Source organism: Maniola hyperantus, chromosome 11 (assembly GCF_902806685.2).
Source record: "Maniola hyperantus chromosome 11, iAphHyp1.2, whole genome shotgun sequence".
Taxonomy (NCBI): domain Eukaryota; kingdom Metazoa; phylum Arthropoda; class Insecta; order Lepidoptera; family Nymphalidae; genus Maniola; species Maniola hyperantus.
In genome coordinates this window covers 10,989,851-11,002,766 of record NC_048546.1, presented here as the reverse complement: position 1 = coordinate 11,002,766, position 12,916 = coordinate 10,989,851, and the positions used below count along the sequence as shown (strand labels likewise).

Here is a 12,916-nt window from a genome sequence, read left to right as displayed (position 1 = left end):
TTTAGAACGGCCTTGTAAAAATCTAGGTACCTACGTCTACTTACTAACGATATCCTCAATTTATTTGGAAAGAGAATATTTTAAGTGTGTGGTTATAAAGCTTTCCGCCAGCGTTTCCTTCCTCTAGTAGAAACTGACGTGCTGACAAGCGATTTAGCGTTCCGGTACGATTCCGCGTAGAAACTTTTTAGGGGTAGGTATAACAGTACGCCACAGGTTGAGTTGGCAATCGGGTTATGAGGCGGGGTCACGCCCCGCACACCTATACGTCACCCGCGATATCCCGCACCGGACTAGCGCGGGGGCTGTGTGGGTGTGCGAGGCGTCCCCACCTCGATTGCCATCTCGACCTGTCGCGTACCATAGGTACCTACCTATCTCATTATAATATTATAATACTAGATCATGCCCGCGATTTCGTCCGCGTGGATTTCAGTTTTCAAAAATCCCGTGGGAACACTTTGATTTCCCGGGATAAAAAGTAGCCTACTAGGCTACAGTCCATACTAATATTATAAATGCGAAAGCGTGTCTGTCTGCTTGCCTTTCACGGCCCATCCGTTCAACCGATTTTGACGAAAATTGGTACAGAGATAGCTTGCATCCCGGGGAAGGACATAGGCTACTTTTTAACTCGGAAAATCACGTGAATCTACGGGATTTTTAAAAACCTAAATCCACGCGGACTAAGTCGCGGGCTTCATCTAGTCTAAATATATAAAAGGAAAAGGTGACTGACTGACTGATCTATCAACGCACAGCTCAAACTACTGGACGGATCGGGCTGAAATTTGGCATGCAGATAGCTATTATGACGTAGGCATCCGCTAAGAAAGGATTTTTGAAAATTCAACCCCTAAGGGGGTGAAATAGGGATTTGAAATTTGTGTAGTCCACGCGGACGAAGTCGCGAGCATAAGCTAGTTATTTATAAAGGTAACTCAATAAAGCAATTTATCTTTAGTAAATTAATTACCGTTTAAGCTTCGAATTAGGTTCATGTAATAATTGTTTTATTGATAGTATGGTAGGTATCATTTCCATTTGATAGAGCAATTATTTCTTGATTATCAAAATAAACCTTAATGATTGGAGAGAAAGCCTTTTATTGAATGATTTTATACGCGAAAATACTATGAAATTCACAACCAATATTCTATCATCATCATGAGCATCATCAACCCATTACCGGCCCACTACTGAGCCGGGTCTCTTCTCAGAGTGAGAAAGGCTTAGGCCATAGTCTGCCATGCTAGCCCAATGCGGATTGGCAGACTTAATATTCTATACTATAGAATCTATACCCTACATTTTTTTCTGAAGCTCTAGTATAACTCCTTCCCAGCGCTATCCACATAAACTGACTGCGATTCTCATTTGAATACTAACCAATCAAATTCAATGTAATTTTGTAGACACGTCGTACAAAATCACAGACCTACCTACCTAGAATACCTATTTGTTAATTGTTTCCAAAACCTGTCAACAAAATTTCATTGAGTTTGATTGATTAACCTTCAAATGAGAACTACGTTTGTATGGTAAGAGCTGGGGAGCGCTAGGGTTACTTCTCTTTGGCATTTTTCCATTTGGCCTTGAAAGTTGTTGTGAAGTTACAACTTACAGTCAGGGTTGATAGTGATTATGAAATATTTTTGTTTATTACGTTAGAAACAACTAGATAGTTAATTTGGTGTATTTAATAGTTTATTAGCTAATCCGAATTCTGATGGAGCTTGCAATCTGTTGAAGATTGCTACGGAGTACTGAGTACCTAAGTAACATTGTTGTGAATAATATATAAGTTAGAATTGTATCAATCAATCGATCAGCCTATTTGCGTCCACTGCTGGACATAGGCCTTCCCAAGAGCACGCCACCACACACGATCCTCCGCCTTCCTCATCCACCCACTTCCCGCTATCTTCTTAAAGTCGTCAGTCCAGCGGGTTGGAGGTCGTCCCACACTGCGCTTGCTGATACGCGGTCTTCACTCAAGAACACGTCTGCCCCATCGGCCATCGGTTCTGCGGCAGACGTGGCCTACCCACTGCCACTTCAGCTGGCTAATTCGTTAAGCTATGTCGGTTAGAATTGTATATATAAATAGAATTGTAGAATAAGATAGAGTACATTAAGGCTGACATACATAAATGTAAAAGCCTGTTAATAAAAGTTTAAAAAAAAAACTTTGTTTAAGTAGGTATATTAAACTAAATTATTTTGTAAGTAGCAGCATGTTTATCACAAGGTTTAATAGTCAAATTTTTTCCAATATACCTAAACAAGAATATTTTCAAAATTCTGATAGATTCGTAAGAACAAAAACTATGGGATAAAATAATTGTATCTCTCCACACTACTAAACTATACCTTTAACTACATATTTTTCAAAATTTGCAACTTTAAAAATGAGATCAATGCTTTATGCAAGATCTATTTTTTTAAGTTTTCGATGAGCTTTTAGATTTAAGTAATTTATTTTAGTTTTTTTAGTTTTAATTTAGGATTATTAGAATTTTATTTAGCCACTTCTGTTTATTTTATAGAATTCATTGATAATTGTTTAGTATTTTAAGCATTTAATTAATTAATGTGTAAATAAAAATATTAGTTTTATTTAAAGTTTTAATTTAGAATTATTAGAATATTATTTAGCCACTTATGTTTATTTTATAGAATTCATTGATAATTGTTTAGTATTTTAAGCATTTAATTAATAAATGTGCAAATAAAATAATTATTATTTAAAAGAATAAACAATATTTATTTTTTACTAGTTCCTTTTCTTTCGCAACCTTAGACAACCTTCAGTTCAAGTTTCTAAAGCTTTGAGAAATAACTTGTTAACAAGGAATTCCACAAAAAGTTACCAAATATTTTACATTTAACACATTTTCTTGGAACTTTAATAAAGAACTTTTCAAGAAAAAGCTTTTTCTTGAGAAAAAATTATTATATTTTTAGGTAGGTACTTACATTTTCAGGTCATGAAGCTATTTTAATACGTTAAGTAGGTATTCACCTAAATAAAACATTAATTACAGTTTTAAGGAATGATATAAAATGCATTTTTCAATAGTCTTATTTCATTTTTAGTACAGCTAGCTTTAATATAGCTACTACGATGACTCCTATTGTTCATGCTAATATTATAAATGTCTGTCTGTCTGATAGCTTTTCACGGCCCAACAGTTTTACGGATTTTGATAAAATTTGGTCTAGAGTTAGCTTACATCCCGGAAAATTAAAATTGCCACGGGGTTATTAAAAAACCTAAATCCACGCGGAGGAAGTCGCGGGCATCATCTAGTGTTTTATTATTAAAACTATCTTTTACTATACTTAACTGTAGGTACCTATATTTAGAAAAATGTATTCAAAAGTGTAATAAAGTATCACTAATTAATACTTCCTACATTTTAATTATGTTTCAATAATTAAAACTATAACTTTTTGAGCTATAAATAAATAATAGATTCAGTTCAAATAAAGATTCCAAAGGTTCGTATGAATTGTCTAAAGAAAGTTTTGTGTTTAATAAAAAAACAGCATTATAAATCTCCATCACTTTATTTTTATAGTGTATAAATAACGCCATATTAATGATATTTATATAGTATGATCACTTGTTTTGCTATTTACAATATTTATATGCTACAGCAGTCTTTAAAATTTTAATACGAAATCTATACACAGGATAACGAACAGGCAATAGTAAGTTCACTTACATAAATTTTGGTATAGCACTTACAACTAATAATTACAATATTTACAAGCATTACTATTAACATCTAGATTTATATACAATTTGACTGGAAGTGGGCAGGAACCCGTCTAGACTAGGTAAGCTTGCACGGCGTTGCCCGTGTCTACGAGAGGAGGTGGAGGTGGCCATTGTCGCAGGTCCCGTCGCCGACTTGGCGCCATACCTTGCTCTAAGGACGAATAGTCCGAATCAATAGAGGAGTAAATGTGGTCGGATATTGGTCTTCCATCCGGCCCATAAGCGACTGACTGCGTTTGTCTCACAGCTGACGGCGACTGTCGCACAACTTCTATACTATACTCAGGAGGGGCGCTCGCTCCCTGCCCAGTGTTGCCTAACACAGGCGATTTGTCAGGATAACTCAACGTTCGATTCCCTCCATTAGGCACAGAGGAATCTAACGTATACGTATTTATATTCTTTCTATAGCTATGCGTTCGGGATTTATGGCTCGTTTGTGATGAGTCTGGCATCATGTATCTGAGACGCTCCCAAAATCGCTTCTGCCCCCATTGTATTCGCGAGCCTGTCTTTAAATAAGGGCGTAAGTCTGGATCGCACATAGCATCGCCCACTACGGAACATTCTTCTATTAAAACTAGTTTATAAATACACCCTTTTAGCGCCTCGTGCAGCCCTTGTCGGAATTCGTAGCGGGACCACTCCGTTTGCATGAAATTTCTCGTTAGCACTAATATTATACGTTTAGACGCTTCCGCAGCCTCGACCACCGGTGGCGCACATTGCATGTACTGTGCGCCGTGATGCGGAATGTCTCTATAGTGCAGACAAAGGTGGTACGAGGGATTTCCATTTTCTAGTTCAGTTGCTAGGGATTGCACGACAAATTCCTCGTCTTTCGGGCTATAGCAGACATATGCATCGTAAAGCTTTTCTGTTTCCTCAAATGAACCAGAGAAAGAGAAAACTCGTATGCCACAGTTAGTGTACAGCCAAACTCGCAGTGAATCTCTACATAAAAATAATACGACAAGGGCCAATAAAATAAAGCCGGTAAGAGTAGAAACTATCATGGGAACGTAGTTCGACACCGACATGTTTCCGACGACTGAATTATCGGCATAATAATCGCTGCAGGCAGTTCCATTTAAATTGAGCTCTTTTTTCTGTGGCGGCTTTGCATCTCCGTTCCAACACCATACATCGGTTATGTCAATGATTTTTTGTGCGTTTTCTGCCAGGTAGGCTGTTAGCTCTTGTAAATAGCGACATTTGCATGACCATAAATTATTACCCAGGGATAGAGCTTTCAAGTTAGAATTAGTATTAAAACTCCAAACACCAAAATCTACCAATCTGTTGCCATCTAGGCGTAAAACTTCTAAAGATCTCAGTGACAAAAATGATATGTTTGCGATATGACTAATTAGGTTATTTTGTAAAAACAATTCCTTTAAGTTGCTCAATTGGTGAAACTCATCCCCTTTCAATTCTTTCAGCTTATTGTTACCCAGGTGCAGTATCTGTAAAGCGTTGAGTCCAGCAAAAGTTCTGTTTTGAATGCTATCTACGTTGCTATTATTCACATAAAGAGATCGCATCTTTTGTCGTCCGATGAAAACGTGATTTTGTAACTCTCTTATGTTGTTTCCGTCTAAAAATACCTCGGTCGCATCCATGGGTATCTTGTGAGGTATTTCCATGGACGATTGGCCGGAACAATCAACGACGTTAGTGTTCCATAACGGGTCGTGGTAGCAGGTACAATTTTGAGGACAGGTCATTTCACAGTCACACGCGTCGTAATCACAGCAATGACAGATAGCAAAACAATGAGTCTCATACTCACACAGAAAGTCCGATGTCTTAAGATTAGTTAACGGCACATGGCTTCCACTACGAGTGTTTGTCATTTTGCACATAACGTTTTCTAAGTCCATCACTCGCGGATACTGCCTCATGGCAGTCATGTTATTTATAATCGGTAACCACTCCATAGTACAGTCACATTGAAACGGATTACCACCGATATAAAATTCGGGTACAGACTTATTCACGGGCACTGTCACTAAACGTAAGCTATTAAGTTCTAAATGCACTATTTCGTTAGCGTACATGTCCACACGCGTCAAGTTCTTTTTATCGAAAAACGTATTCACATGAATATTAGTTAAAAAGTTATTATTTATAAACAACAGTTCTACACTATTAGGTATTGCCATAGGCGATATTTCCGCTATTCTATTATGGCTAACGTCCAGCGTCTTTATATGGATTTGATCTTGCAACTTGTAATAGTTACCTAGGTGTTCAATGAAATTGCCGTGAACGTCCAACCACTTTAAATTACTAGGCACAAACGCGTAATCAAACCACACTAGATGATTCTCCGACAAGTTGAGCCACAGCAGGCTCGCTAACGTAGAAAAGACACCGTTGATATCCGACAAAAAGTTGCCATCCAACCTTATAGCTTCCAGTTGCGCATTACGGGTAAATGTTCCTCTTTCAATTGATTGGATTTTATTCTTCGCTATATTCAAAACTTGCAAGCTCGGTAAATCCCAGAACATCCCAACACTCAAATTTCCAATTTGATTGTCAATTAGCCTTAATCCAGTGAGTTGATTGAGATTTTTAAACGATCCATTTTTGAAATCTGATATTTGATTTTCACCCAAATCTAGGGTTTTCAGGAACGAAAGCTCCCACAATGCGTCGGGAACTTCTAACAACTGATTTGAACTCAGATCTAATTCTTTTAAGTCAGAACAGTTTTTAAACGCTTTTATATCGATGCTGACAAGCAGATTGTTGTTAAGAGTTAGTTTGCTCAAAACAAATAATCCGTTAAATAGGTTTTCGTCTATTGTGTGAAGCCGGTTCTCCGCTAAATTCAATGTATGAAGATTGTATAATGGCAAGAAAGCGTTTTCTTCTATGTATCCAATAGAATTGTTCTTCAAATTTAATATTTGAAGAAAGAACAAGTCCTTAAATGTCTTCCCGTCGATTCGAGTAAGTGCATTGTTAGATAAATTTAAAACAATTAGGCGTATCAATCCAAGGAATGTCCCGTCGTCAACATGGTTGCTCGTAAGTTGATTACTAGACAAGTCCAAAACAATTAACTGCTCAAGCCGGTGAAAAATACCTCGAGCAAGTTCAAAGAGGGAATTATCGTTCAGGTAGATTTCCCGTAATTCTCTGGCGTAGGCAAATAGCCCTTCTGGCAGAGTGTGTAAACGGTTATGTGATATGTTTAGAACCCTCATAGAAACAAGGCCATTAAAAGCTTCACTTGATATGTCTGTTATATTATTATGTTGCAAATACAGGTGTTGTAGACTTCTTAATTTTAACAACTCTGACTCCTCTGTTAGTGATTTAATCTCATTGTGACTTAAATCCAATGTTTGAAGACTCGATCCACAGCCAGGTCCAAAACCAATCTGTCCAACAGTCCTTATTCTGTTATTTGTTAAATTCACTGTGTTTAAGTTTTCCAGGGAACAGAATATACCGGAAGGAACGAACTTAATGTTATTTTGAGCCAGATCTAACGACTGCAGTTCCGATAATCCATTGAACGAGTTCAAAGTTAATTCCAAATTCTTGGTAGAGCTCCACTCTGAGTTCTTAGAGCGAAGCTTGAGGCGCCTTAGTTTTTTGAGATCTTGGAAAGTGTTGTCCGGGACACTCAGAAGTTTGCAGTTCGTTATCGTAAGATCTGTGAGACTCGCTACGGGGTTGAAGTAGTGAGCCCGAAGTGAGCTTTCGAATAACAAAAGATGATTGCATTCGATATTAAGATGACTCGTATCTGAATGCACTGATGATATACTGCTTCCATCCCCTTCAAGTGTTCGAACTTTGCACATAACGTTGCTTTCGATGTCTCTCTCCGCGACTCGGACGCACTTGTCCGAGCCGTAGGGCAACACAGTCCATCCGACGTGTAGGAGCGTTAAAAACACAGCCGGTATAGAATACATTATCACAGACATTTCATTTCACTATAGAATGTCTCATAAACACTCCCCGTGGGTCGATATCACCATTTCCGAAACAAAGTCCGTAGCACAGTTTAGCGCTAAAGAAAAACTTGTAAGCATTTCACTTCACAAAAGTCCGTTGCACAATTTATTCAAAGTCCTCACAAAATAGCTCCAAAGTATTGTAGCACATGTATGTAAATTGAGGTAATAGTTTGACAGTTTTCTGTTATTAAAAATTTATTGCGTGTATGAGAGAGCGACGCAAACCGTGACGCGTCCTCTCCACGGCGCGGTTGCGTTGTGACTGGCAGCCGTAGAGCTTAGCTCATGGAAGTAGCAGTGGGGACGCGCAAGTTACCCCGCGCCTCCTTCCCCCGCACCCCAATAAAGCTCGCATGAACTTTAAGAACTCGCAGAGCCATCTAGTGAGAAGTAGAGGAACATCAAGTTGTATCATTTCCTTCCACCCCCTGCAGTCCTATTGTAAATATCACTATAGATTTTTTCTCATTCAATTAACAAGTTTGATGCGCTTGTGATGTACAATTGACCAGTTTTCATACTATTGTATTTCGAATAACACAATTTAAACTGTGTGTCTAATGTGTCATGAATCATGATACCTAGTACGTTTGTGTCTTCATGATACAAACTTAGGTACCTACCTAGGTACTTATCATGAAGTTATAATAGTAAACTGTAGTTTAAAATTTTAACTTACTTAACTATAGGTATGGGTATAACACATACAGACTTAAATACCTTGATAAATAACACTTAGTTATTAAATTAAATTAAACTAGCTGATGCCCGCAACTTTGTCCGCGTGGAATTAAGTTTTCAAAAATCCCGTGGGAACTCTTTGATTTTCCGGGATGAAAAGTAGTCTATGTCACACTCCAGGTCTTTATCTATACCCATGCAAAAAACATGTCAATCCGTTGCACCGTTGCAACGTGATTGAAGGACAAACCAACAACCAATAAACCAACAAATAAACATCAACATAATAAGATCAAATAACGTTACTTTATTCTAAGAATTTTATAAAATTGCTTATACCTATCTTGTCAAAATAATTAAGTTATTAGGTACTATTATTTTTAACTATTGAAATAAATAAGAATGCCGATGAAATATTTTTAATGTTTCAATAGTTAAACTATTTGACACTAGATGTCACTAGTTCCTACATGGTTCTTGACAGCTTTTCTACTACATAGGTACCTATAACGTTTAAATATATTTTGAAACTGATATGAAAACAGTGATTATTATTAGATGTTCGGGATCGAACCTCGGACCTCGGGTAAGAGGCCGATGACTTAACCACTAGGCTATCAAAATTCGGTCATATCATCATCATCATACATAAAATATGGGTCTCCTCTCAGAATGAGAAAGGCTTAAGCCGTAGTCCACCACGATTGTGAGAGTCCACCACCTTGTGGGACATTATAGAGAGCTCTTAAGGCATGCAGGTTTCCTCACTATGTATTAAGTAACTGTTTAAGGAAGTGATATTTAATTTCCTAAAACGCACGAAACTCCGAAAATACATTGAACCAAAAACACAATATATTGTGTGGTGCTGCGTGGCGTGGTGATGGTGCGTATTGTTTGCTTGGTGGCTGGTTTTTCCTGCATGTGTAGCAGTGGGAGGGTGGGCGGTGCATGTCGCATGCTGCATGTTGCACCATACAGATTTGATCTGTTTCAGCGGATTATAGCAAATTACGCTTTAAAGTAACGAATGCTTCTTTACAACATTTAACTCCGAAAAGTTAAAGATCGAACATCAATCGAAGAGGCCGTTCTCCTAACCACTGTGCTATCAAAGTTCGGTTCATCATCATCATCATCATCATCATCAATATCAACCAATAGACGTCCACAGCTGGACATAGGTCTCTTATAGGGACTTCCACACGCCACGGTCTTGCGCCACCTGGATCCAGCGGCTCCCTGCGACTCGTCTGATGTCGTCCGTCCACCTAGTTGGGGGTCTTCCGGTGCAAGGTCGCCATTCCAGCACCTTGGGGACCCCAACGTCTATCGGTTATACGAACTATGTACCCTGTCCATTGCCACTTCAGCTTCGCAACCCGTTGAGCTATGTCGGTTACTCTAGTTCCCCTACGGATCTCCTCATTTCTGATCGGTTCATAGAACGGTCAGGAAAGTTCGGTTCATAGAACTTTATTACATTTATAGTTGGTAGTGATGTGATAGGTAGATAGGTACCTACTATGTACGCAGAGCAAATACAATCAATATCTCATCCGAGCGACTGTGTTAACACGATTGGGTTATTTAGTTAGTGACGAAATATACTATGCAAATGCCGCCATGAATATCAATGTCATCAATTTCAAGCCCAATTATACTATTCAAGACGCTTGAAGAACGTCATGAAGTATCATTTACATAAATAGGTGACGCCACCCGACACGACTTTGCCTGAATTCGGTATTTGACAACTAGTCAAATCCGTAAGGGCGATTGCCTAAAACCTGCATCAATCATTATAACAATCTCAATTGTTCTGATTGGCTGAATTTGTGCGATTCTTGTTGCAACAATGCATTGTAGCCAATAGTGAGCGAGCATTAACCAATCAGAGATGATTGCGATCGTGACATTGTAGCTGTCAAACAACCGCAGTAGGGCCACAGTAACTCAAACGTCTAAACGCGCGCTTAGTATGCGAGCTAGTATGAAATAGGTACTAAAATGTGACGTCACCACCCGTTGCGGGCGAGCGCGGGTGACGTGCGGGTGCGCGGGGCGTCTCCATCGCCTTATACCCCGATTGCCATCTCGACCTGTTGCGAACTTATGCTTACATACCTACTTAATATTCATAGAAGGAAATTAAAAAAGTCCTGACTTGTTTTTTCCATTAATCTCCCAAGATCTCAAAATGTAGATACCTATCTACCTACTTGTATTTTACTGCCTCTTGTACGAAGTTTCTACACAAAGTAACAAATAAAATTTCAAATTCGTAGGACTGTATGTTTCGACGCCTCTTAATGTTTTTCGAACTCGCGGGAGAAAAATGGAAAAGTCATGTCGTACTTGTCATACTCCTATTCACAAGTATTTGAATTGTATTGTACTATTTTGTGTCTTATTCCGTCGGTGCAGAGTTGATTATTTATTATTTTAAAATTCGTATAATGTTATGTCTTTTGTTGAAGAATTTTTATTCAGTATACTGTATAGGTACATTATACATACAATGCCTCGTTTCCAACAACAGCTGTGTAACATAATTCTAATATTACAAACAATACAATATTGTTTACTTACCTACTCATAAAAAAATCCAGCGTACCTACAGGCATTTTTATAGGTACGAAATTCGGCGGCTATCCTCTTTCTCGAATTAGACCTACCGTGCTGGGCGTCCTCCCGTGAAAACAGGGTATAAGTTTTTATTAAAGGCTCATGTAGTACCTGACAGGTCGAGATGGCAATCGGGTATGAGGCGAGGGGCGTATACCCGCACATCACCCGCGCTATCCCGTACCAGGTTAGCGCGAGGGCTGTGCGAGTGCAGGGCGTCCATACCCCGATTGCCATCTCGACCTGTCGCATACTAGGTATCAAATCAAATCAAATCAAATTTCTTTATTGCGAATATGGGTAAACACTTAAACAGTGGAGATATTACAAAAATAAAAAGGTACAGCCAAATTCTGCCTATTAGCATGCAATATGTTCTGATATACCTACCTACCCAACGTGTACATAGTTTTGATAAAATTAGTCACATTAAATACACACAGACACAAAAAAAATACAAATTTCAATAATAGTATTACAAATGTCAAAAATTAAAATAAAACTAAAACTTCTCTACAAGGTAATCATTAATCGAATAATATGTCTTTTCTGACAGTAGTTTTTCAATTTTCTCTTAAATAGGTACACTTAATGCGTTTTGTCGCAAGTCGGATCCGCATAAAGTGACAAAGTTAATTCGAGCAAATCACGTTTAAATTCCGCCATTCGTCTTTATTCCGTGATCGGTTGCAATTAGTTCCCATCGATTTGCACTCTTCTTGAACGCGGAGAAATTAACAAAAGTAGAGATTGCGTGTTAACAATATTTTTGGTAGAACTCTTTTTTAGGGTTCCACGATAAAACAAGGAACCCTATAGTTTGCAGAAATCTGTCTGTCTGTCACCTTTTCACGGCCCATCCTTGATTAACTGATTTTGAGATGATTTGGTAGGTACAGAGATAGTTTGCATCACGGATACGGCTAGGTATGGCTAACTTTTTATCCCAGAAAATCAAAAAAAATCCCATTGAAGTTTTAAAAACTTAAATCCATGAGGATGAATTCGCGGGTACCATCTAGAATCTAGATTCTAGTGAAGGATGAACCCAAAATAATAAATCTAACAAAAATAGCACAATAGACAAGTTAGCCTGCTAAAACCTAGATTGGCATCATCACTTACCACTAGGTGAGATCGCAGTCAGGGGCTAACTTGTAATCAATAAAAAAAATTGTACAGCGACATCAGTAATTCCAGTCACTACTTTGTATAGGTAAAATGTAGGTATACCTAGGGTGTAACCAGAACGCTAGCAAAAACTTAGCGTTATTGTTATACTACCTAAACACAATCCAATAACCATATTTTGCTTCATTTTGTATTTTTAGTGATTTAGTATTTTTCAAAAAAAATCTAGTAGCGTTCAAAACTGCCCCACCTACGTCGTGGCATTGACTCCGAATGGCCTACTTACGCAACGTTCGTTGATCTCTAGCGTCAGTCAGATATTTTATTTGCATCATGAACATTTACAAAATATAGGAATTTGTAAAACATTTTTTCGCTTTTTTTTTGTGATATAATATATCAGTAATCATCAGTATCACCTGTCTTCGTTTTTGCTAGCGTCCTGGTTACACCCTGTATTTTTGTACAACTAACTAGCTACGAACGCTAGCTAGCTAAGCGACGAACTAGCTTTACATATTCAGGTAACAGGGTGTTATCGACCCATTCATTAAAACTTCGCCGAAACACAATACTTCGGACATAATATTTACTTACTGATCTGCGTCACAGCTTTCTGGGTATTTATAATCCTTATCACAGTTTCGCAGGCGTTATGTCCGTGGTTATGTAGATAGGAGACAAAGAAGATGCGATAATCCTTATG

General features: G+C 38.1%; 1 protein-coding gene across 1 annotated transcript; it reads right to left on the bottom strand.

Annotated features, from left to right (window-relative positions):
* Positions 1-3,568: 3,568 nt before the first annotated feature.
* Positions 3,569-8,026, bottom strand: LOC117986410 (toll-like receptor 7). The gene has a single exon (XM_034973240.2). It carries the CDS (start codon positions 7,735-7,737, stop codon positions 3,838-3,840), a length of 3,900 nt encoding a protein of 1,299 aa, XP_034829131.1. The 5' UTR covers positions 7,738-8,026; the 3' UTR covers positions 3,569-3,837.
* Positions 8,027-12,916: the final 4,890 nt, after the last annotated feature.

Bases quoted from the DNA above. Each gene is read 5' to 3' on its own strand.
- LOC117986410 (XM_034973240.2), bottom strand. From the start codon at position 7,737: ATGTCTGTGATAATGTATTCTATACCGGCTGTGTTTTTAACGCTCCTA.